Raw genomic sequence first — 25822 nt, 5'->3', positions numbered from 1 at the left:
ATGGATGCTGAGGGGTGGTACCAGCAACTGTGCAACTGGACCTTGGCATGACTGGGGCAAGACACTTAACCTGTCAGCACTGTGGTTTCCCCATCAGTTAATTAGAGCAATAACATGTCATGTCTGTGGCAACTGGGAGAACCAAGCCTAAGGAATAGTGTAAAGCACTTGACACTTGTGGTGTGGCTTTGGGTTGACTATAACTCATGGATTTTGTGTGATGGCACTGTAGGGCTGTACTGAGAAAAAAAAAGATTCAGTGGCTCTGAAGCAGAGGAGAAGTGAGCCTCTAATATATATGCTGTATTTAGGCCATGCACATCACCATTTGTGATGGCTCTTAAGGGGAAGAGAGGCTGTCTCATCCCCACTACATTTTTTTATAGTTGAGGGATAATAATTTACACTTTTCAAAGACAGAAGTTTCAACAACTGTTTCTAATAATCTCTCCATGGTCTTCTGATACTAGATACTGGGATGAAATTCTTGACTATGAGGTTGGTAAGGCCCTGGCAAAGGTTGCCCAGAGAAGCTGTGGCTACTCCATCCCTGGAAGTGTCCAAAGCCAGGTTGGACAGGGCTTGGAGCAACCTGGTCTAGTGGAAGGTGTCTCTGCCCATGGAAGGGAGTGGGACTGGATGATCTTTAAGGTCCTTCCCAACCCAAACCATCCTGTGATTCTCTGATTCTTCTTAGCTGTGAACAATTTTTTGCAGGGAAGCTGACAGCTTGTGCTTGAAACACTGGGAAATTAAATACTCCCTATGAGAAATTAAAAGCTTTGATCCAAAACCTGCAACACTTAATATTGTTACTGCCCCAGGATCTCCAAGAAATCCCCAAATGTGGCCAAAAGTCCCCAGGGTGAACCACTTGGGTCATGGACTCTCCTCATGGAGCTGTGGTGCCACTCCCTCAGTTTTCATATATTTATAGAAGGAAGTGCACACGTATGTGAGGGAAGAAACAGAGGGCCAGGGAGAGAAGGGTGTTGGGTAGGACTCACACAGTCAATGAGCCACTGAGGTTTCCCTCCCAGGGAAATCTTTCTACTGTTGCCATTTGGTACCAAGAAGCAAAAGCTCAGGAGCAAACTTCCCTATCCCCTTGCTTGAGTTTCAGCTATTCCCTTTGCCATGCATCATGCTGCTGCTCTCACTATTTTGAGTCAAAAAAAGCCCATTTTTTTGTGCGTCTTAGTTGGAGGATGCTTGCTGCTGCTTTTCTCCCAAAGGACCATTGGGTGAAATGACTGTTGTTGGTCAGGCCTTGGAGAATCCTGTAACCCCTGCAAAAGCCTCCCAGAAGCTTTGAGGCTGTCAGCTGCCTTAGGTACTGGTCAATATTCAGTAGAGGTATATTTCAGTCCACAAGCTGTGATTCCTTTTGCTGTAAAAAAGAAAAGGGAGATGTTATAAATGTTTTATAAGCAAAGAGTCAGTGGTGCCTGTGTCATCTGATGTTCTCTTTATCTTACTGTATTAAAAAACAGGAAAAGGGATCCCCCATCACATTCAGTCAATGACTGAGGAACAAGGCAAATCCAGCTCCTGGGGACAGGAAAACAAAAGATATCAAGTGACTGGGCGATAGTGTATCCGAGAAAATTAAGGCAGAGATAGCAGACATTTTTAACTAAATTGCAGCTGTTGTCCATTCCTGTGATCCTGGTGTTAATGAGATTAGTTATTTATTAATAAACGTTTGCAAAGTTACTTCTACAGTACAGTAAGGAAAGCTACAGGGAGATCTTATTGTGGCCTTGCAATATTTACAGGGGGCTTAAAAGAAACATATAACAGACTTTTTACCAAGGCCCTGTAGTGACAGGATGAGGGGCAATGGCTTTAAGCTTTGAGGGTAGGTTTGGTTGGACGTAAGGGAGAAATTGTTGTCTGTGAGAGTGGTGAGGCCCTGGCACAGGTTGCCCAGAGAAGCTGTGGCTGCCCCATCCCTGGAAGTGTTCAAGCCAAGGTTGGTTGGGGTTTGGAGCAACCTAGGATAGTGGAAGGTGTCCCTGCCCATGGCTGGGGGTGGAACAAGGTGGTGTTTAAGGTTCCTTCCAACCCAAACCATTCTGTGGTTTTGAGTTGCCAACAATAGAGCATAACATACATTTAATCAGTGCAATCAGTGGATTTAAGGTGCAGTAGGTATCCAAAGAGGGTCCACACAGCACCCTGTCTACCCAAACCATCATTAAAGCTTTTACACGTGCCAGATATCTCAGGTTCAGAGTGGGTGTCTGACACTCGAAATCAACCCTTCGAAGGAACTTCCCTCTTTCTTCTTCCATGCCTTTCTCTTCCTATCTCAAATCTTGTCTGTGATTGAGAAGAGTGAGTCTGTCATGATTGTTTATCCTTCTGCTCAGGTCTGGGGTCATAGAATCACAAAGGAAGGGACGAAATGTCACTCTCTCTTTTCTGTGTCACTCCTGCCAAAGCTGCAGATATCTCTGTGTTGGTAGGAAGAAAGAAAATGTTTCCTTTTCCAAACTTGCTTTTATGCCTTTAAATGGGTGTTCCCTGTGGCTGAATTGGTAGCTGCCACCGTGGTGACTCCAGCCCCAGACATGCACAGGCTGTGGCTGATGGTGGAAAGCTCCCACCTGTCCTGTGTCACAGTAAAGTGTTGACTCAGGAGATCTTCAAGCTTCTCTCTTTGATGTAGCTCACCAAGAGGCATATCTCGTTTCAGAGGAAAAGAGTCTTCTTTTTTTGGGTCCTACTGATCTACTGATGATAAAATTCTCCTCTTTTCACACCTCGTTTTTTTCCTAACGAGTTTCAGATATGGGTATTATCTGCCCAGGGAAGTGGTGCAGTCACTGTCCCTGAAAGTGTTCAAAAAGCTGTGGCACTTGGGGACACAGGTTAGTGGTGGCCTTGGCAGTGCTGGGGGAATGTTTGGACACGATGATTTTAGAGGGCTTTTCTAGCCTAAATGATTCTGTGATTCCACGCCACACTGCTGGTCTGTTCCTCTTGCTCAGTGGGTGAAGCCGGACTTCAGTGATCTTGGCAGTGCTGACACTAATTATAAAATGAAGAAAGCTACTCAAGAAATGCATGTTTTTGTTAACACATTGCTTCAAACGGTGATGGAAGGGAGAAACAGCCACTGTTGATTTGTAAATAGATATACAAGCTGCTCATCACTTCTTTTGATGTGTGGCATCCAATTTATTGTGCTATATTTATCACATCACGTTCCTCTGGCGACTGCAGCAAAGGGTTACACAGAGAAAGCATTCAGGACACACTGAGTTTATTGCTAAGTTCTGTTTAATGTAATTTAGCAACAGAGTGGAGGAGGAGAACAAGTGTTGTGTGGTCACCAGCTCTCCTCTGTGCTCTATACAGATCTGCAGAGAGGTCTCTCACACTTCTATCACAGATGATCATCAGTTCCAAAATCACCTCATCTGCACCCTGCACCCACTGATCTTCCCCAGACGAGGCTTTGATTAATAAGACAGATATTTTTAATTCCTCCTCACCACTCAAATGAACTTGGGTTTCTGGCATAAAACATTTGGAGGAGAGTTTTGAAATTGCCAGTAGCAATTTCATGTCTTGTGATCTGGAGGGAGATGCAAACCACACGACCGAGAGAAGGCGACGCTGAACCCTCCTTGGAGCTGTGGTGGATCTTGCCTGCTTGCCTCCCAGCATTTTCCATATCTGCAAACGACCACGTGAAACACAAATTTTCAAAAGTTTAGATAATTTTTTAGCATTTGTCAGATAAGTGTACAAGACTGGAAAAGAGAAGGCTCCAGGTCACCTAACCAGGGCCTCCCAGTTCCTGAAGGGAGCTACAAGAAAGGTGGAAAGGGACTATTTACAAGAGCAGGTGACAAGACAAGGGGGAATGACTTCAAACTGAAAGAGGATAGGTTTAGATTAGATATTAGGAAGAAATTTTTCCCTGTGATGGTGGTGAGGCCCTGGCACAGGTTGCTCAGAGAAGCTGTGGCTGCCCCATCCCTGGAAGTGTTCAAGCTCAGCTTGGACAGGGCTTGGAGCAACCTGTTCTAGTGAAAGGTGTCCTGTCCATGGCTGGGGGTGGGAACAAGATGGTCTTTAAAGTCCTTTCCAACTCAGGCCATTCTGTGATTCTATGAACTCTCAGCTTGTGTGGCAGAACAAGCCAATACCAAATTAGTTGTGATACTAAAGTGTTGAGTATTTTCAGGAGCACTCGTTAATGTTTTTATGTAGGCATCAAAAATCTTCATGCCTGGCTGTTAGACACCCCTCACCACACAGCTGTACAGTCCCACCTGGAGGTGTCATGTCGAAACAGGGCCCTACAAATTGGAAATCAGTGATTAAATGCTGAGGATGGGGCTTTGCAAGGGATCCCTCCAGCTCTTCATAGTCCCTGAACAGCTATCGACCTGCAGCAGGGCTGTCACTAGTCATTGGTATGGAAAAGCAGTACCATAAAGCCATGAGTGCAAATAAGGATTTTGGAGCAAGCTCTTGCTGGTATCTGAAGGTTTAAACCCTTGCAAATGTCAATTTTTGTTTGCAGATGTGTGTTTAGCAAGTGCAGGCACAGGGCTGGGGGGAGTGAGCACTTGTGTACGCCCACGTCTCCCTCTGCCCAGGCAGGACCCTGCAGCCCCAAGCATATGCAGAATTCATTCTTGTTAGGCACACATGATCCATTTGGGATGGCTCAGTCCAGCTGGCAGCACCAAAAACAGCATTGAGGAACAGCTGTAGGTGCCAGGCTGCCAAAGGCATGGCACAGCTGATGCCTGTAAAACCCACACCCCAGAGCAGGAGCTGCAGCTTTCCAGCATTGCTGCTCTCCTCACACCCAAAATACTCAAATCTGAATGGAATGGCAAGTTCAGTTTTATAAGCTCAGTTTTATACCCTTAATTGCCTGTGGCTACCTTTTAGATTGGTTTAGGGCTTGGTCTCGAACAGAAAATATCTGAGAGTACCTGAAGAGAAACTGAACAGGATTTCACTGAGAAGCAGATGTTAAATGCAGATCAATATATTCAATTCTAGACGTGTGTCCCCCCAGCCCATGTATCCCATCAGCGTGGATTAAATTATCTGTAGCATCTAAGGTGTCCTTTCTGAGGAAAGTGTCCCTTCTGAGGAAAGTGACCTTTAGAGGATGCAGGACTAGAACTTAGTCAGACTGGAATAATTAAAGAAGATTAGAGGATTTTTTTTTTCTTTCCAGTTTTTCTTTTCATTTTTCCCTTCTCCCTTTTCCTTCTTCCTTTTTCCCTTTTCCCTTTTCCCTTTCCTTCCTTAAGAAACTAACTGAGATTCATATGTCTTTATCCAAGCTTTTGGGTAGTTTTTCATTCCCTGGTTGCAGAAAGAGAATTGAGGAGCTGCCTTTGCTCACAGGTACAGCAATTCCCTCCACTGATGCATCAAATTCCCAGTTTCAGGACTGCACTGATATTTTAAGGATCATTAGTTTTGTTCCCATTTATATTTTGTTAAATATACATCTTCCAGGCCCTCTGCAAAGCTGTTTATCATCCTGTCCCCAGGAATTTGGACTAGTATCTGAATACTGTTCCATTAAAATAGTAACAGTGCCTCAATCTGAATGGAAAGTGTAGGCAGAAAATAGTACTGAGCTGTAAGTGACTAAGCACAAGCAGGGAACCAGGGCAAACCAGTATTTTATTCCTGCTTAGGTCAATCCCACAGCCTCAGGTGAGGTGGTTTATTCATCTGAATAGGAAACCAGAGACTTGTGGTGGGTTTGGTGTCAAGAACCTCTGATTGGTGCTGGGATGTGGTGATTTACTGGGGGTTTGTTTGTCTTTCAGCTGTCCAGGACATGCAGCCGGGTATGACTTCCAGATTCACAATGTATTTTTGTCTGGTTAAGGCCTCTTCTTGGCTGACTATTGCTGCTCCAAGAAATATTTATTTATTCTCAATGCCTTTTGGGTGCAGATAGTACCCCAGGCATTGTCAGAGGGGTTTTTCTTCCTTGCTGGACACTGCTGTGCAACACGATGACACAGAATGGAAACACTTAAAGAAAGATTGAAAATAATAATTGTGCCTTTTGTTGATGGATTTACACGTACTCCAAGACACGCTAGACACATATCACAAAGTACTTGTGCATTGTTGCTGTAATTGAATGTGGTTATTGGAAAATAGGTCTTTTTGGCACTTTGCCCTCTGATGTTCAGACCTGCTGTATTTTTCAGCATTAGTTTGTTGCTCTCCACTTTTCATCTGTATCGTAGTAGTGTCTCATTCAGACTTTCTCTGTGAACTGTCAGTGCTAATTAGGGCATATTTGTAAAGAAGGAAGAGGTGTGAGATGGGAAAGTCATAGGTTATATAAATTAATTTTATTAATTATTTTTTAAGGTGCTATTTGGGTAGTACAACTATATGTATGTATGTGTATATATATATAAATCTGTATATCTCGAATGCTTAAATTGGGGAGTTATGATTAATTCATAGAATCATAGAGTCTTAGAATGGTTTGGGCTGGAAGGGACCTTAAAGATCACCTATTTCCAACCCCCTGCCATGGGCAGGGACACCTTCCACCAGACCAGATTGCTCCAAACCCCATCCAACAAATTCGTAACGGCATCTAACAGTGCACACGTAAATACAAGCAACACACATAACTTATATTTATAACAAGCTTCTGACAGGCACCAGTCCCTGCTTATGCCAAGCTTCAACCTGAAACAGAGCTAGAAATCAACTCCCAGGAGCAAAATATGCTGGTTTCCTCATCGGAGAGCTGCCAAGGGCACAGTGTCACCCCCCAGCTTGCAGTCGGTGCGTCCATCGTGGGGTGGCTGTCCCTGCTCACAGTACCACCCAGTCCTCACCTGCTGGTGGCTTTGCCAGCTGTTCACTCCTGAATACATTCCTTCTGGATTCGCTGCCTTGGGGGCAAGCAGTTTTGAAACGTGTTATTTTATTGTCGGTGTGTTTTTCCCTGGGAAAACAACTCAGCCTTTCCCCAGGAACAGACTGTGAGAAATGCCTTGCCTTGCTTGTGCCAGGGAACATCCAGGATCCAATGCCTGCAGTGCCCCCAGGCCAAGGATGCTGGGTGTGTATATGCAAAAAAAAAAAAAATATTTGGTGAAATTGCTCTTCTTCCAGCCTGGTTATTGGGGGTTGGGGCTGGCAGCAAGGAGAGCATCTCTCCTTGGTCTTGGTTCTTGTGATGCCTAGATGACTGGAAGAAAGTGGGGATTCTTGTTAGAGTCTGGTGACATAGAATCACAGAATCACAGAACAGTTTGGGTTGGAAGGGACCTTAAAGGTCATCTTGTTCCACCCCCTGCCAAGGGCAGGGACACTTTCCACTAGACCAGGTTGCTCCAAGCCCTGTCCAACCTGGCTTTGGACACTTCCAGGGATGTGGCAGCCACAGCTTCTCTGGGCAACCTTTTCCAGGGCCTCACCACCCTCACAACTAAGAATTTCATCCCAATATCCCATCTAACCCTGCCCACTGTCAGTAGGAAGCCATTCCCCCTTGTCCTGTCCCTCCAGACCCTTGTCCAAAGTCGCTGCTGAGCTTTATTATAGGCACTCTTCAGGTACCAGAAGGCTGCAATTAGGTCACCCCAGAGCCTTCTCTTCTCCAGGCTGAACTATCCCAATTCTTTCAGCCTTTCCTCATAGGAGAGCTGTTCCATCCCTCTAATCACAGACATGATGGACAGCAGGGAATTGCTTCCCGTTGCATTCTGCAGATGCGTTGCTCTACCATACACTTTGTTCAGTGCTGCAGATAAAATCAATTCCATATTTTACCCAGGCTGTGTTATACACTTCCCATTGGACAGCAGTGCCTAATGTTCTTGTCAATAGTTGTGATTCAGAGACATGGCATGTCCTGGCAGGCCCTTCTTGCCTCTGAAAGATGATGAAAGAAATGGAACAGGTTTCTCCTGCTAATGTTTCTCTCCCCTGAGGCACAGTGTTTTCTTCCAACACAATTTAAACTTGAATAACAAAGATGTCGATTTTATTTTAAGCTAATTCTACTTTGCTGTTGCAGCAAAGAACTGAGACGGTTTTCCTGGTGGTGCTCAGGCAAAAGCACTTTTAAGTGATAGCTGGAGCACCAGATGAATCAAGTTTGGCTTCCTATACTGCACAAGAATGAAATGTTGATTTTGCAATAGCTGATGAAGTGAAACAAAGTCCAAACCACAACTACTCTGCCTGTGGTAATGGGCAGGACAGTGTTCAGCTTTGGATTTGTATTTTAAGAACTAAATGATGTTTCAGAGCTCAAAATAATGAAATTTGTATGTGTTAGCAGTAAGTTTGCAGGAAACTTCCCTAATCCATGTCTGTGACTTGCCTCAAAATGCAAGATACTCTTAATTCTGCAATTCTTTATATAATCTATGAATAGCAAGATGTGTAACAGTGTGCAACTGGTCTAAATACTTGTGGAAAAAATCCCTCTCTTTTGCTTTGAATAATTAATTTGGCATCCATGCCAGACTCAAAAGCTGCTTTCCATACAGCATATAAAAAGCAAGCAATCTCTCTTAATGTGGGAGGCCCAAATCTGCTCATAGTTTTGCCGGTATGAATCCAAAGCCATTGTACTCAAGTCAGAGGAGTTAGCCAGGATTTGCCCTAGAGTGAATGAGAGGAGAATTTGACTCATTTTTTATATGACAAGAGATTATTGCCCAAACTGTGGCTTGCTAAAAACCAACAGGCTCCGATTTCAGAGGCCCATCTTCATGGTGGGCAAAGGGTCCTGATTTAACTGTAACCATAAGTATTTAACTGGTGTGTTCACGTGCATAGAGCATCTTTTTGGCAAACATAACCCATAACAGTCAGCACAGACCCTTAAAAGCTTCCAAGTATTTTGCATAAATGTCAAGGTGCTCTTCAGGTGCTCCAAGACAAACACACTCTGAAGTGCTTCAGTAGGAGCCAGAGTGATTGGTGCTTTGCATGAATCAACATGAAGTGAATATTGAGAATAATCAGTGAATTCCCAACTGGAAGTGCAGTGAAGTGCAAACAGCCATTACTGCTGCTGAACTAAATGCATCCTGCTACAGAGATGCATCCGACAGTAGCTCTGAGAGCCATGGCTTCAAAGCAGTTGGTGTTGATTCGGGTTTATATTCGAGATGAATCACAGAATGGGTGAGGTTGGAAGGGACCACAGTGGGTCATCTGGTCCCACCTCCCTGCTCAAGCAGGGCCATCTAAGAGCACATGGCACGGGATTGTGTCCAGGTGGTTCTGGAATATCACCAGTGAAGAGACTCTACACCCTCACTGGGAAGCCTGTTTAGTGCTCTGTTACTGCACAGGAAAGAAGTTCTTCCTCATGTTCAGGTGGAACTTCCTGGGCGTCAGTTTCTCCCTGTTGCCTCTTGTCCCATTGCTCGGCACCACCAAGGAGAGCCTGGCCCATCCTCTGATACTCTCCCTTCAGAAACCTGTGTTTTCTGCTTTCCCTCTTCCTTATCAAACTCTTCCATGACTTCTTGCTAACTTTTCTGTCTTATTCCATCTGCTTAATCATTCTTGTGGCATAACCCTCATTTTTTTTCCTACCAACAGCAGTTAAGGCACCATCATGAGCTCCAGCTCAGTTCTCTGTATGAGAAGTGTGAGAACAGGACTTGTAGTCGCTGCCATAATTGGTGCTGAGCAGTTCCATGTTGTTGAAGTCAGGAAAACCTGAATTTATCAGCCAAAGCACTCTTCTGCCCTGGAGATATTCCTTCCTTATGCAGCTAAGGGAATTTTGCTTGCTCTTGGCTAAAGGATCTCAGTCTCCACTTGTCAGTCTCTACAGCTTTACAATAATTTTGGCAGTCATTTTGAAGCATTTCTCCACTGAATGGATGAATTTATAGTTTCAGCTCTTTCTGCAAGGCAGGGAAATGGATGTAAGTTCTTCCAGCGATGCTGCAATGTAACTCGATACTGATTTTATGCTGTCTGTATCTTGCACTTGAAATGACCATTTTTGAGTGCTTATTTTCGGCAAAGAAACCAGTGTCTGTAATTTCCTTTATTGAGCTTGTATATGCCTGAGAAAAGCAGTAACAGAATTGCAGTGCATAGTAAATCATCCCTGTTTAGCTTGCTGAAGCTTTCACTGGTTTCTGCAGCCTTTGTGCTCGATAGCTGAACAGTGCAGTCAGATGGGGATTCAATATCTACCAGAGGAGATAAGTGAACTAAATTCCACTTCATAGAGATAATATTTGGAACAAAAGGGTCTGTATCAGTAACTGTATTAAAGCTTTGTATTGACTCTGCCTGGTCCATTGGGAGGAAAGCCAGATTTAGAGACTGGGCTGAAAGTCAAGTGTTCCCATATTAACACTTTAGATTACTGTAACCTGGCCATGTTCTGAGCACTCAGAATAGACTTACCTTGACCTTGGGGTGGGGTTATTTGCCATTTAAAAGCACCTAAATGTAGGTGTACTCCTGTGAGCAGTGGCCCATGCAGGAAAATGATATTCAGACTGGGATCCGGTACTCTCTCTTTTGTTTGCTGGCCACTCTTTGGGCCTCTTCTACCCATGGTATGTGATAAACTCAGCCAACACTGTTAGGAAAAGCATAAAGGAGTAGCAGGGATCATAGAATTATTTGAGTTGGAAGGGACCTCTAAGACCATCTAATTCCAACTCTCTGTCACGGACAGGGATAACCCGGAGCCAGGAACCTGGAGCCAGGTTGCTCCAAGCCCCATGGCAGGAGCATCTTAATTTGGCCTAATGAGCTGACCACACAGCAGCTTGAGTGAAGACCTTTGGGGCATCCTCTCCATGTCTGAAGGGAGGTTGGTGACTAGAGCCAATATATGACATGGAGAAACCATGGTAATGTCATGGTTTGCACTTTGTGTTCGACCAAGAAGGAAATAGGGGCACTGTGGGTGCAAAGCTATCCATCCATGGAGAGGGTAAGATCTCTGCCAAAGTACCTCTCAGTGTGTAAGAACAGCAGGAATACAAGGAGTTGGTTTTTACATCATGGGAGACAAAAGGTATTTGCAAAGCTCTGAAGGAAGTTCATGTTTCAATACTTGCAGGCTAAGGTGGGGAAACCATGATCTCTTGAGGTGTGCAGCTGATAGAACGCTGCAGTGTCTGCTTAGAACTGGGGTCTCAGCTGACTCTGTGGAGGAGATACCAATGGGATTGAACCATCCCTCCCAAACTCCACTTTGAGGGCAGATGGTTCTGAGGAGACAAAAGTTTCCCCGCTATAACCCTCAATGATGTCAAACATCTAAAAGCAAAGCCACTACATACTGAGGAACAACCTCATGGGGTGGTTAAGAAATTTCACTAATCCACGGTTCTTGTTGGCTTATGTCATGGATGCTGTTCCCAGCAAAGGGGCTTGGGGTACAAAATGTTGACCTTCATCCCAGCACAGTATCCTTTTCTGCCTGCTGGGTCCTCAAGATGCAGAGATGCTGCAAGCAAATATGATCCCCATAAGATCTCAGGGGCTGATCAAAAACAAAAGACATTCAAAGAAAGGAAACAATCCCAAATCCAGACCACTGAACATTCATGCATTCGAAGGAAATGGTTAAATAAGCTACATTTGTCTCCAGGTGCGTTTTCCAGAAAGAGTTAATACCAATATTAATATTATAGTCTTATTTTGTTCCTGCAAAGGAAATTATGGGCCCTGCATCCATGACATCACTGGAAAGCTGTAACATCATTTGTTTGCACAGCTGGCAAGCCAGCTGTAGTGCTGGGTACTACAGGGGTAGCAGGGCCTTTTCCCCCACCTCCACGGGTGCAATGTGACACTTGTCACATGCAGTGATGTGCTGGTGTCACCAACCCAGACCCTCCTTTTCCCCCTAAGTGCAAAGTTAATTAAAATGGAGCTAACTGCAGCGTATGCTTGGTAATGACAGGTGCTAATGGAACAGGGCTCAGCACATCTGTCCCAGTAAAATCTGCTTATCCATGTGCTACCTGCTCACTGTGCTGCCTGGAGGTTGAGTCTGGGGTCGTGAACCTAAAGTGCAAAGTTGTATGTGCTCATGGGTTGTGGTTTTTTCAAACTGTGAGACTCCTACTGTGGAAATCAGATGAGGGGCTTGATTTTTGTGGGGGGAAAACTGTGGCTTGTTGATGGTGTCATCTTAGACAGTTTTCTTGTATCCCATCACCTCACTTGTTTGGAGTTGGAAAGCTGAAGTAGATCAATCTGACTTAAAACTTTTGTAACAAAATTAAGGTTAGATGTATAGAAGAGGTGATGTCAATACCTGTAGAGATGCAGCAGACCAGTGTAGGAATGGGTTTCACTTGATAGGCAGATATAACATGACAGGCTCTGCTTGCACATATAACGTGTTAAGTCCTAGCATTTCTCTTGCAGTAAAAAAAAAAAAAAACAAAAAAACTCATTAGAAAATCTGCTTGTACTTTTGAAAGGTTTCTGAGAACTTATAGAGTGTTGTGATGGCTGATTTTTCTGCCTTTTCACAGGAAAAATGCTTTCAGCCACATGCCGGTCTGCCAGTATGAAGCAGAGCACAACTTGACCTCGTCCCTGAAAACAGAGACAGGGTCAAATTTTGCTGAGCCTCTGAGGGGAAAGGAGGAAGGATGCCTTAAAGGCTCTTTTGCCAAATCAAAGCTTAGAATTACTGAGTCATTAGGGTTGGAAAAGACCTCCAAGGTCATCGAGTCCAACCTGTGATTGGTCACATCACCTTGTCAGCAAGACCAGAGCACTGAGTGCCACGTCCAGTTGTTGAATCTTGGAGAGGGATGCTGGGCAGAGAGGGACTGAGTTAGGACAGACTTTGCTGCATGTTTTGCTGCAGGCATTGAGTCTTGCTCATCTGTAGCTACCACTATGGCAGTGCCTGTAGGATGCTCTGACAGTGATAAGTACTTCCACAGTACGGATAAGTCGTAATGCTCTTTGAGATGATCAGACATAAAAGGCTGCTATAAATGAGTGCAGCAATATTATAATGTGAGCTCCCTGTTTCCAAAGCAGAGTCAATACAGCTGAAAACCACGGAGTGAAGGGTGCTGACTCACTGGGGCAGGGTGGATTACAAATCTCCCTCCTGTTAATGGCTAATGCAAACACGTTGTCTGTCTCTCCCTCCTATGCCAAACATCTCCCGTTGGCATGTGGGAACGCTAACAGGAGGAAGGTGAAATGAAAACACTGTTCATACATATCACTCATGTGCAAGCTGTGGATTTCTTTTTTTTTTTTTTTTTTTGAAAACAAGTCTCCTCTTCCCGTAAACGAAATATGCCAAGCCAAAGGATTCTTAAAATGTTGCTGAGCACACATCACAACTTACTGTATTTATTACAATAATGTCCCCCCTTTCTGTCCTATTTACATCAATGGAAAGGTGAGGTTAGCAAAATATTGCCTCTTTTTTTTTTTTTTTCTGACTCAATGCAATAGAGCTGCTGGAAATGAGGAATACTTTTCAATCAGTTTTATGGGAGTGCCCTGGATTTTGCTCTGTCTCCACGTTTTTGGGTTGAAACACTGATTAAATTTCTTCTTGGTGCTGTTTTGAGGGAAGAGCTGTTAGTGGGAAAAACCATTTGATGCTCAGACCAGAGTTCCAATACATTTTTTGTCTCTTTTGAATATATATAGAATACATATGTGAATAAAATAGACATGAGATGTAGTAAGGGAAAGATGGGTGCTAACAAAATGTGTAACAGTTCTAATGCACTCACAAAGGACATTTTTACAGCATTCGTTCTGAGAAATCACATACTCAGCAGTCAGGCTGTGCAGGATGAAATGATGAAAGTTTAGCCTGTCCTCCATTTTATAGGTCTGAGGCTGAAATATTGTTGTTAGCTAATGTCCCTCATGTTGTCTGAAGCCAAAAAGGGCCATGAGGATGCTGTTTTGGCCACAGGCAAAGTGTTACAGTTTCTTCCAGTTTCTTCTGTATTGAGCCAACCAAGACATGTCCTTCACAAAGGTAACCTGTTTTCAAGCCTCAAGTCCTGTTCTAACTTCACTCATCATCCTGTCTAACAGATATGCGTCTGACTGTGATTTGAATCTATCTAATGCTACCTTCTGGCCATTGGATCTTGTCATGCCACTTGAGTAAAAGGCTCTTTTTGAGTAGTTTGTCTCTCAAGGAGATATATTTTTGTGTAAATAAAGTTGTCACTCAATCTAGTACTTGGAAAGATAAATAGATAGAGCTTTTAGACTTTAATTTAAGTGTTTTCCTACCTATTGTCAGGGGAGGTTTGGGCTGGATATCAGGAAAAGGTTCTTCCCCCAGAGGGTGGTCAGGCACTGAACAGGCAATGGTCACAGCACCAAGGCTGACAGAGCCCAAGAAGCCTTTGGACAATGCTCTCAGGATGTGGGTGGGGTTTTGGGGTTGCCCTGTTTGCCCTGAACAGGAGGAGGAGTTGGACTCAACAGTTCTTGTGGGTCCCTTCCAACTGAGAACAGTCTATGATTCTTCTCATGATTTACCATTTTGCCTTTGGTAAAGTCTCCAGAACAACTGAAATGCAAAATTTCTGGCTGTAGTGATGTCTCAGCTTTGACACAAATATCTTATCCGAGCAAACAGCAGAGTGTGCATTGCATTGACATGTGCATTAATGAAAAGTTAAAGCTCAACAGCTTTAACACTTCACATAAATTCATCTGTAACATGTGCACATGCATTATGGTAGGGGAGGCAACGTTTTCACAGAGAAGTGTTTTATTTGCAGCAAAAATCTGTCCTTACCCAATCCCTCTCTGCCCATATAAAGCATCTCCTTCAGTTTTGGTTTGATGTGCTGATTTTCAGTCCGGTTGACCAAGCCCTGCCCAAGAAATGGGTTTGTTTGGGTAGTGGGTGCACAGGCCCATCTCGGGGCTCTGTCTTCCAGATCAGGTTTGGGGATGACTTGTACCTATAACGTATAGGGTGAGGGCATTCTCCTCTTGTCTTGACCTTTCTTTTCTACTTCCACAGTTTATGAGGTGGTGACAGTGACAGGAGATGTCCGGGGAGCAGGAACAGACGCCAATGTCTTTGTTACTCTCTTTGGAGAACACGGGATTACTCCCAAGACCCACCTTACAAGCAAGTGAGTATCTGGAAAGAAATCTGTATCTTTGAGGCCTGTTCTTCAGGGACTATTACTGCATTTTGATGTAGCATAATATGATGCTGATGGATGCAGAGGGAATAAATCTAAAAGGTACTTTGAGATCACCAGGGAAATCTGAATTTTTGCCATTGCATGTTTCTTACCCAACCCCTTGTAAACCTGCATTCCCTTCTGTAGGTGGAAATCTATATTACATAACACTCACACTTGCAAGGTGTGGGGATATTTGCTTCTCATAAAGCTTATTTTAGGACCTCCCGGTTTAGGAGCTGAGAATATTCATTGCTTGTTGGAGTGGGCATGATGGGCTACATTCCCATGCCTAAATCCCACTGAGGTCTCCATGCCAGTCAGGTACAGACACAAATGTCCTTGAATGATTCTGAAGAGTAACTCAGTGAGTTTGAAGTAATGTTGATAGGTAACCACCCACACCCAGGCATAGGAAATCTGAGGCAAGCAGAAATGGAAGAATTTAAACTGACTCCTAATTTAGACTGCTTCCATCCTATCTGCTGTATGCCTTGCTGCCCACTGTTGTGGTTGAACATCACTGTGGTGGCCCTGTTCTATTTTCCTCCAGCTGATGCCAATGCCATCCTGCGGATGCAACTTCCCACTTCATAACACCATGCTGAACTTAGTGGAAGCAATATTTTATAATTTAAGAACGTATTAAGAGACTTTTGACTCTCTAAATAGCTTTTTTTTTTTTTTATTTTTAATTTAAGAAGTGAGCATCAGGGCCAGCAGGTGCTCATTTCCCATAAAAGCAAGATGACTTTCAATAAAGTCCCAGCTCTGCATGTACTAATTTCTCCTTAGCCAGGCAATTGCACTAAGATAAAGCAGAAATCCCTTCTCCACAGGGTGTAAGAGAGGCTGTGTGTATCAGTTTTTTCAGTGTTCTTATTGTTTTGGTTTTCTTGAAAATATGTTTCAAAGTTATTGATCCTGTGCTAATGTCACACGGTAACTTCACATTTTCTCCATTTCTACAGCACCGACAAGAGGTACCTGCAGCTATTTTAAATTTTACCCTCAAAAGAGCTTCTCTTCCCAGTGAAACAACTCAAACATGAGAGTCTGTAAAGAAAATGATATGGGAATGGTAAAGAAAATACATGAAATTTCAGCCCTGTTTGCCATATTTTAAATTCAGAAATCAGAGCTAGGCAAAGGAGTTTTATTATCCAGAATCCCTAGAAACATCAGGGAGAGCTTCCTGATTGTATATTATATATGTGTACAAAATGCTTTGTCTCTATTCTGTGGTTTTCATCCAAACCTCACAACGAACTTACAAAATGAAGTTCTGTTTTCCTTGGCTTAACAGAGAAGGAAACCGAGGCAAGGAGGTAAAAGACGATGTGGAACCATAGCAGGTCAGTGACAGAGTTGGGAGCAGCAGCAGCTCCGCTGAGGAAAGAGCTTCTAGAACCCAAACCTGCCTCGTAGTGTCTGGCAAAGCCATCAAAGCAAGGGCTGCTTTCCAGGGAGTCTTGTGGTCGGCATTTACATAAATAGCCATTTCACTGGGAAAGTGGTCATCTGCTTGTGGCTATGGAAAGAATCCAAATATTAACTTAATATATATATATATATATATATATATATATATGTATACTGTATGCCCTTTAGAGAAGAAGTCAAGAGACCTCCATAACAGATTTGTCAATCAGCTGTGGCCTTAAACAAGCTACTGGTTGTACAGGCACTTTGGTTAATGCCTGCTCTTTCCTCCTGCTCTCACCGCTTTCACTTTGTGAAACAAAAAAAAAGAAAGGACACGCAGGGATTATTTGAGGTTGCAGCAGCAGCACTCAGAGCTTGTTCAGAGCTGGGTTAGCATTTTGGTCTTGGTCCCTGTTGCTGCAGAAAGCAGATGGCTGAGATGTGGTAAGCAAGGATGAAAGGCACGGGAAGGCAACCTTCTGCAGTTCAGGGCTCTCAAAAGTGGTCCCGTAGGAGGTGACCGCTAGAACTGCAACTACAGCTTTCCACAGGGGGTTTCCCAAACATAAGCAAAATTTCTGTGTCTCTAAGCAAAGTCTGGCACGTTGCAGGGCTTCATTGAGGAACAGCAAGAAAAAAGGTAGTCCGGAAGTAGAAGTGTCTGCAGACAAGCTTATTTGACAGTCTTGTCTCATAAATATGATGCAAACCATAAAGTAGTCAGTTTGCCCCCCAAAACTTGTTGTGGAGGTTTGTTAATATGGCAAAAGGATGGAATCTCATGCATCTTTCAACTAAATGTTTACACGAGTTCACCTATGACTGCAAATGCATGACATTTTATGGGAGCTTACATTTCCTCATGTATGACAGACAGCTAAAATATCATGCATTGCCTAAAGATGGTACTACCATTTCAGCTTCTGGTTAGAATAGGTTTTTCTTATTTCTTTCGTGACTGTGTGCTGGTAGTGAAATACATGACATTTCAGGTCTTTGTGTCGTGCGTGGTAAAGGGAAGACATGAATTAATATGTGTTTCTAACACTGGCCAGCAATAAGGTAACTGTGAAAGGCACAAATCTTTGTCCTGACTTGTCAGGAGGAACATCAGTTCTGGAAGTGGCAGCACTCAAAACATGCTCACCTAAAGGGGGCCTACAAGAAAGGGCATGGAGTGAGAGGACAAGGGGGATTGGCTTTAAATTACAGAGGGCAGGGTTGAATTAGGTATTAGGTAGAAATTCTTGACTATGAAGATGGTGAGGCCCTGGTAAAGGTTGCCCAGAGAAGCTGTGGCTGCCACATCCCTGGAAGGGTTCAAGGCCAGCTTGGATGGGGCTCAGAGGAACCCGGTCTAGTGAAAGGTGTCCCTGCCCACGGCAGGGGGTGAAACAAGATGAACTTTAAGATCCCTTCCAACCCAAACCATTCTATGGTTCTGTGATTTATTTAGGCAAGGAGGTTTAGTCAGGTAGTTTTTAGGGCCTGAGAGGGACTAGAATGACTCCACTTTTGCAGTCACCATCTGTCATTTTGGGGGGATGGTAACACTGCTGCTGGAGGTGGTGGATGGGTGCTGGCGAAGTGCCTCTTGGGCCCAGCAGCTCTTGGAGAAATCCCTTTTCAAACCCAGCTCACACAATTCTCCAGTTCCCCACCTGCCACCCTGCACCAGCCACAGCTCAGCCAGAAGGTAAAAGCAGTACCACAAATTAGTTTCTTTCCACTGGCTCCATCACGCCTGAACACCAAGGCATTGCTTGGTAACATTTTGGCAGTTTCCAAGACCTTTTCTACAGGCATGAACTGATTCTCTGGGGTCCAACACTGAACAAGGAGTGCTGATCCTCCACAATATTTTCTCTCTCCATGCTCATGTGCTTTCCAACAGGTTAAGGCCAAGGAACAAACACAAAAGTCATCTGGGAGTGCCACCACCAGCTCATTCACAGCGTTTAGTCCAAATTTATATATTTCTTGCTAGTGCAAATGAAGCCACTTTTCAGTGGCAGGCTTACCTGGTCCAGCTTTTGACAACTGCAATTAATATTCATGGTGAGATTTTTCCTTTGAGGGGAAAAAAAAAGGGGGAAAAGAGAAGATTTAGCAGCTCTGGCAATCTGGAAGGAAGACGAGATAATTGGTGACAGCTGGCTTCTTACTGAATTTGAGGATTATACAATGGAATATTTTTTTTTAAATTTCTGATGCTGAATACTTTTAATTGGCAGTCTCTTCTACCTGGTCTTGGCTGGCTATACAGCGCTTTTCCTGTTCCTAATGCCAGCAAATACATGTGAATTGCAGAGTAAGTATGTGATGGTCTTTAGAGGATGGTAGTCTTTGTAGCTCTGATACAGTTAAGCCGACCCCAGCTGCAGAAGATCTGATTTTGTTGTTTAATGGCTCTGGGATAAATAAATAAATAGAGGAAAGCAGGCTTATTTACTCTGAGTAGTTAATATAATAAGTTAGGAAGGGTTAGATAGTTGGTACAGAAGGTTCTGTTCAGGCTAGGAAGCAAATGAACCCCAAGTGCTGGGTGGGGGAAGGATTCTCACATTCCTCCCAAAGTGCTTCTTCAGAGATGAGCTGCAGTGCTTTTCCTCTAATGCCACGGGATGTTTCCCATCCTAAAGCTGTTTATGTATCTAACTGTGCTCTGATTTACACCCATACAAATCTGCAGCACTTGCAGTGCGCTCTGAAGACTTAATGATCTGGGACGGCGGCGTTAAGCGACGGCACATTCCCTTCTGAAAAAGAGATTAGGTGGGATTCCTCCCCCCCCCCCCCCCCCCCCCCCCCCCCCCCCCCCCCGTCCCTCTGTTGCTCAGGCTTATTACCTAGCCTGTGTCTAGCATTTCAGGAACAAAATACCTGAGACGGCACTTAGATAGCAGCGCTGAACAACCCAAATACAGAAGCCTGTAGAATTGGCCTCTGTATAAATCCAGCGGCACCTACGCAAGTAGCAGCTGGTGGTACAACTACAAGGAAGGTCAAGCCTTTGAGAGAAAAACAGTAAATTGCTTAAAATAGCCAGACTTTTTAGGGAATTCAGCTGCTAGACCTAGGTCCCTGCTGATCAAGTGTCAGCAGCGTTTTTCAGACTGTAAAACATGCCCAGTTTTCCCCACAGGATGAGTATAAGGTGTCTTCCTTGAAAAAACTCAACCATCCTGTCTTGCTCAAAATCCTGCCCCTATCCCAACTCACTAATATAAGTTTTAAAAGTGCATGAGCTCATTCTTGTGAAAAATTTAAAAATATTCCTCCTTGGGAATGGGATGAAAATTTTCAGCAGAGTAAAATTCACCCCCAAGTTTGGCAAAGTGAATGCAACTCAAAATGTAATTTAATATCGGGAAATGATGAGGAAACTTCACAGTCTTGTCACTGGCAGTGTTTGCTTTGTACACAGCTTCTCCAGAAAACAGCCAGACAACCGCAGACAACGAAGACGTCCCTGCCCATGGCAGGGAGGGTTGGAACAAGATGATCTTTAAGGCCTCCTCCAACCCAGGCCATCCTAGAATTCTGTGATAAAGCATAGCCAAGATTATCTAGATTAAACACCACTGCTTTATTTTGTTTATGCATATCACACCACCAAAGATGAAAAACCGGTATTAAGATGCTGCTGCTCCTTGCAGTACAAAGTGAAGGAGCACTTACCCGATGTCTGTCATTAAGGCTGTCTAAATCTGTACCTGTAAAGCTTATGGATAAGGCAGGGGCTGTTTCAGTGCACCTGTAAAGTTTCAGGGGAAGTTCAGACACAGGCTTCCATGGATTTGGGCTGTTGTCTGATTCCTGGGTGTCACCATGCTGCTACACCCCAGAGCAGTTCATCTCATTGTCATGGTTTGAGATAGTCCCAAAATCCAATTCCCTAGCTCCATCCCCCCTCCCACATCTCAACCTAATGTGAGAGAGGTTTTTCCAGACAAAACACACCAGACTCCAAAAGTGGGGGAAAGGGAATATATTACAATGACTGTACAAATAAATATTATAATACATTATACACATGATCACAACTATCTCTACCATGACATATGTATTTACAATGGATCAGATCTCTTCTCCCCTCCAAATAAAAGTCCAGGAGGGAAAGAAGGACAGATCCCTTCCAGTCCTTAAGCAGCAGCATCTTCTAAGGCAGCAGGTTTCTTCTCATCTCATGCAGCAGCTGATAGCTGGCTTTCTGCCAGCGTCCACGAGGGAGGTATTCAAGCTCCCCCAGCCCCATCGCCTCACAACCGGGGGGTCTTCCATGGACTTCGTAACCCCAGACAAGGTCGTTTCACCACGTCATATCACGAAGACACAGGGGAGTCTTCGTGACGGTCTGGTATCTCTTGCAGGGCCTCTGTGCCCTGTCTCTCAGGCTGCCACAGTGGCAGCAGTGCAAGGGGGGAGAGCCAAGGTCAACTCCCCCTGCATTCCTCTCGGAGCTCTCTAGCTCCTTTCTACAGTGCATGTCGCACTTCAAGGCTCTTTCAAGTAAGAGTCCACCATCTTCCTCCTTCCAGGAGGTCTCAAAGGAGTTTTGGGGATCTGGTATCAGTCTTACCCCAAGAACTCTGTAGCTCTCAGCTGCTGGCTCTCCTTTTCCTCGACTCTCCTTCCAGGAGTCTCCTCTGCAGTGCTGCATGTTGCTTCTCTGCTCCTTCAGTTCAGGTTCTTATCTCTGGCTCTCTGCCACCGTTTCTCTGGTCAGCGTCGGCTGCTGCTCTGTGCCCATGGAGAAAACATCTCCCGGCATACTACAGGCACCTAGCCCAGCTTTATGCTGTTCCAGGTCCCTGCAGCCCCCAGCCAGGGGCTGGGAGGGGGCCAGAGGCCCCAAGGGGCTCAGAGCCCCTTCCTCGTGGCTCTACAACATGGCCACCTCTCCTACAACCAAACTACAACTCTTCTTTTCCGGTCTGGTTGTGATATGTTTACATTTCTGCAGGAGCGCCCATTGGGCAGAACTTCAAAACTTCCAGGGGTTTCCACCCCTTGGGGTCTACCACTTCTCTTAGCCTCTGGGGAGAACAAGGTTCAAACCACTACACTCATCCAATCAAATCCTTTCAAGTAGGACCATTTTTTCACTGATTTTTCTGCTTAAGCAGGATTTCTTCTGCTGGTCAATAACGTCCTTGGTACAGAGACATCCACAGTGGCTGTGCTTTTCTGCTGGTTTCTTTTCCATCTGGAGTGTTTTTGGACGTGTGCTGCCTCGTGGTATTTCCAGCCACCCGCTGACTGATGTTGTCAGCTCATGACAGCAGTCTCGGCTAAATATTTGCAGACCAAACTCCCTGGAGTATTTGTTGCTCCAAGAAGGAGGTTAATGATGCTGCTATTGGAACTCTGTGTTAAGAGTAAATATGGTTTGAACGTATGGGGTTTTTTGCAGTTAGGCTGTTTGTAAATTTGCACAGGCCAGTGTCCTCTCTCCAGGAGTGATCGATAGTGGATGTGTAGGGAGGAACAGGAGGATGAGGGCAACACATTGTCAGCGTTTTTCAGATAGTTTTTGCATCTTCTGGCAAGCTGCCATCTTATCCAGAGCCTGATAACACAGATTCACCCAGCCTATAATGTACGTTGGACAACCTGAGGATGAGCAAAGCTGTCTGTACTTCCAAGCCAGCAAAACAGCAGGGATTGCCTAGTGTTCATTCCTGCCACCTTTTCAGACAGTGCTGCCTGAGGGACAGAAGTGGAAATGCTGCATGAAAACAGGATGTGGAGAGAGCCCACTACAGCAATTGCAAATATATGGGGAGGGACAAGGGTTCATTCTGTGTTTTTGGGAAGAAATTTCATTTCCTTCCTGTCCTTCTCAATTCAGCTCTAACTCACCTCGAATCCTATGTTCAATTTTGGGCTCCTCATGACAAGAAAGGGAGGGTCTGGAGCAAGTCCAGAGAAAGGCAATGTTGCTGGGGAAGGGTCTGGAGCAGCAGGAGGGGCTGAGGGAGCTGAGGGGGCTCATCCTGGAGAAAAGGAGGCTCAGGGGGGACCTTCTGGCTCTCTCCAGCTCCTTGACAGGAGGGGGGAGCCAGGTGGGGGTCAGGCTCTACTCCCAGGGAACAAGGGACAGGATGAAAGGAAACGGTCTCAAGCTGCACCAGGAGAGGTTTAGGCTAGATGTTGGGAATAATTTCTTCATGGAAAGGGTTGTCCAGACCTGGCACAGACTGCCCAGGGCAATGTTGGAGTCCCCATCCCTGGAGGGATTTAAAAGCCCTGTGAATGTGGCACCTGGGGACATGGGTTAGTGATGGGCTTGCCAGTGCTGGGGGAATAGCTGGACTTGATATCTTAAAGGACTTTTTCCAACCCAAATGACTTAATATCTCATTCTATGATACGTTAAAACTATGCTGCTCCCCCTGTAGTCCATGAGAAACTCACCCCCGTGAGCTTTGGCTGAGGTGAACCCAACAGCATTTATTTTTTTCTAGAGAGTGGCAGGCTGCAGGATGGTTTTTGCTGTGCGACCTTCGAAATCATCCCCGATACCCAACTCCTCCTAATGCTGCTAAACATCAGTGGCAGGAGCAGGCAGACCTGTGGGCAGCTTTTCAGGGAGATGCAACCAAGAACTGATTCTTTCTAACGGTTTAATGGAGCATCTTTAAAATTTTGTTAGAACTGACATCCACAATAACACTTAGTGCTTCTGTGCAGCCCTTCATCCACAGTGCTTTTTCAGGCAGTTCTGTGTGTAAAAAGCATTTTCAGGTAAAACACCTAATGGAAAGGCAATTTAAATTATTGTTAAGCAGGGATTCAAAGCTAAATTGGTTTAGGTTACTCCATCACTGCTGAAGGTTGTTATTTTTATGCCTCTGCTGTGATCAGTACCCAGGTATTCCCCCTGTTCCTAAGAGCTCAGCAGTAGAAAGGGTGTTCTTAGCTGATCAGAATTGAAGACTATTTTCTACAAACACTCAAAATTTCCATTTCAAATGTGACTTTCATTTAGGTGGTGGGATCTGCTCTTGTTAATTCAACTTTATTTGAAAAAAAAAGTGAATTACTAGTACAAATGTTTATTTTATGTACTTTTGCATATAAAAGTCCATCATTGAGAATTTCTTGCTGTCAACACACCAAGTAGTAGCAAAACTCTCATAGCACTGGGTCTGTTGCCTGTGCCCATGGCCTGCAGAAGAGAGGGATGCAGTGATTTATAAATACTACACTTGAATATGCACCAGTTCTTGCGGTGATTTTGAGCAGAGTGACTTACCCAACCAGGGGACAAAGTGTTCTGAATCATTGTACATTTGCAGCTCTATGAGCAGTGCAGCCTTCAGGCAATTATTCAGCTGAAAGAATCTGAAAACAACTTCAGATACAAAAAAAAAAAAAGAGAGAATTTCGTATACTACTCTTCGACGAAGTTCCTTGGATGTTTCTTACAAAGCAATTGGAAAAAACGCTACAACAGACTATGAAGAAAATAGAGCTGTGAGGCCAATCAAATATGTGAAATAACAAATCCAAGCAAAACGTATTTCACTTGTTGCCTTGGCCTGGTATTTCAGATTAATGATAGTGCTCACATGAAATTCAGCAGATCCTTAGACTAACTAAGCTTATGGTCTAAGGTCCCTGGGTTTGAATCCAGTCAAGCCTGAATGTTGGAACTTTAGTGCTGCAATTTCCAAGTCAGGTTTTTTCCTTCTTTATTTGTCACTGGGCTGTTCAAGGCAGTGTGCTGCACTGTTTTGTGTAATGAGCTCCTTACAGTAATCAGGCTGTGAACGTCTTATCCCAGCCCCAGCCTGGACCAGACTCTGACATGGCCCAGCTGTAATTTCCCTTTTTCTCTCACTCTTACTTTTTTTCAGGCTAAATTTCAGTATAGCCACTCACTGTGAGATATTCCCTCACTCACTCTCTCCCCATGTAATTGGCAATACTAAAACACGCTAGAAGGAAGGACTGGATTTTTTTTTTTCTGTACTATTGATGCTGCAGGTCCATCTCAAGGGAAGAGACTTGTCAAATTCTTCCTACCTTTCGCCAGCAAGACTTCCCAGGGGTTTGAGTCCTGGACTATGTCACATTTTCCAATGCTTCTCCAAGCTATTTCAGGATGCACAAAGCATCTGCTCAGTGAGCACTTTTCAGATGCACTCCAAAAGGAGGTTTCCTCCCCACCATCCCTCCCAGCAACTAAAGGAGCCCAGCACAGCGGTGGGACTGTCACAAACCAGCAGCCACTGGTGCACTGAAAGCTTGGGGCTGATTATTCTCACTTAATACTCCTGTGCCATCTCAGTGGCAGCCTGCAGCACTGCATCGATCTCGGGAGCCAATGCGGGGAGAAGCTGCTGTCATTATGATGCTCATTCAAGCCTGACAGACTAATTGCCTCGCACTCACTGGCTGTTTTCTCTCCGACAGCCAGGCTGGGGGAGGCTGAGCCGGGTTTAATTGTCTCTCGCAAGGTTAACCATTTTAGCCTTTCCACACTTGGGTGATGCTCCTGGCGTAGTGTTTGAAACAGCAGAATGGAACAGGAGGAGGAGGAGGAGGAGGAGGAAGGCTGGGCATGGGGGTGTGGGGAACACAAAATAACCTGTAAACAAGGCACACGTGATGTGGAGCAAAACCGAACCTCCTTGCTGGGAGTATTAATATTCATTAACTTTCTGAGCACAAGCCTCTTGTCACTGCGGCTTTTTGCTGCTGAAGTGCTGTGGCTTTTTGTTCATTTTAATATGACTTCTGGATTTTGCTGTGTTTAATCATCCGTAGCCGTGCTTAGCGGCCCAGGGAGGGCAGGTGGGAGAGGCTGCGTCTTCAGAGCAAGGTTGGGCTTTGCTTTGATGTTATTCATAGTGTTTTTGTGGAAAGAACGAGCTTAGAAAAGGATGGAGGTGCTTTGCCAAGGATCACGCCGCAGGCTAGAGGCAGAAATGAGAATTAAATTCTACATCCCCTGACCTGGGCCAATAGACTTCATATTGCTTTTCCACTTGTGCCTGTGAAATACAAACAGCATGCTTAACACTTCACCAAAAAAGTCCAACTACTCCCAGTCCTACCATCATTTTACTTTGGGTGAGATGCAAATCACGGGAGAAAGCGCTGAAGCAAGTTTTAGAACCTGTTAAAAAACTGATGGGAGATGGACCCGTAAAGTTGGATGTGGTTGGATGCTTTTCTCTCTGGCTGAGCTCTGGGCATATCTG

At 44.6% G+C, this 25822-nt stretch overlaps 1 protein-coding gene across 1 annotated transcript in view; it reads left to right on the top strand.

The window, feature by feature from the left end:
- LOXHD1 (lipoxygenase homology domains 1) overlaps nt 1-25822 on the top strand; it is a 154534-nt gene that overhangs the window by 1328 nt on the left and 127384 nt on the right. The window contains exons 2-3 of the mRNA XM_027720002.2: nt 15014-15128; nt 16154-16165. Of these exons, the coding sequence (XP_027575803.2) occupies nt 15014-15128; nt 16154-16165 (127 nt within the window). The remainder of the gene's footprint in view (nt 1-15013; nt 15129-16153; nt 16166-25822) is intronic.

Source organism: Pipra filicauda, unplaced genomic scaffold (genome assembly GCF_003945595.2).
Source record: "Pipra filicauda isolate LSUMZ 115617 unplaced genomic scaffold, ASM394559v2 scaffold215_size1667880_pilon, whole genome shotgun sequence".
NCBI classification, from domain to species: Eukaryota; Metazoa; Chordata; class Aves; order Passeriformes; family Pipridae; genus Pipra; species Pipra filicauda.
The sequence above is the reverse complement of the archived record's forward strand: the minus strand, read 5'-3'. Positions and strand labels throughout refer to the sequence as shown.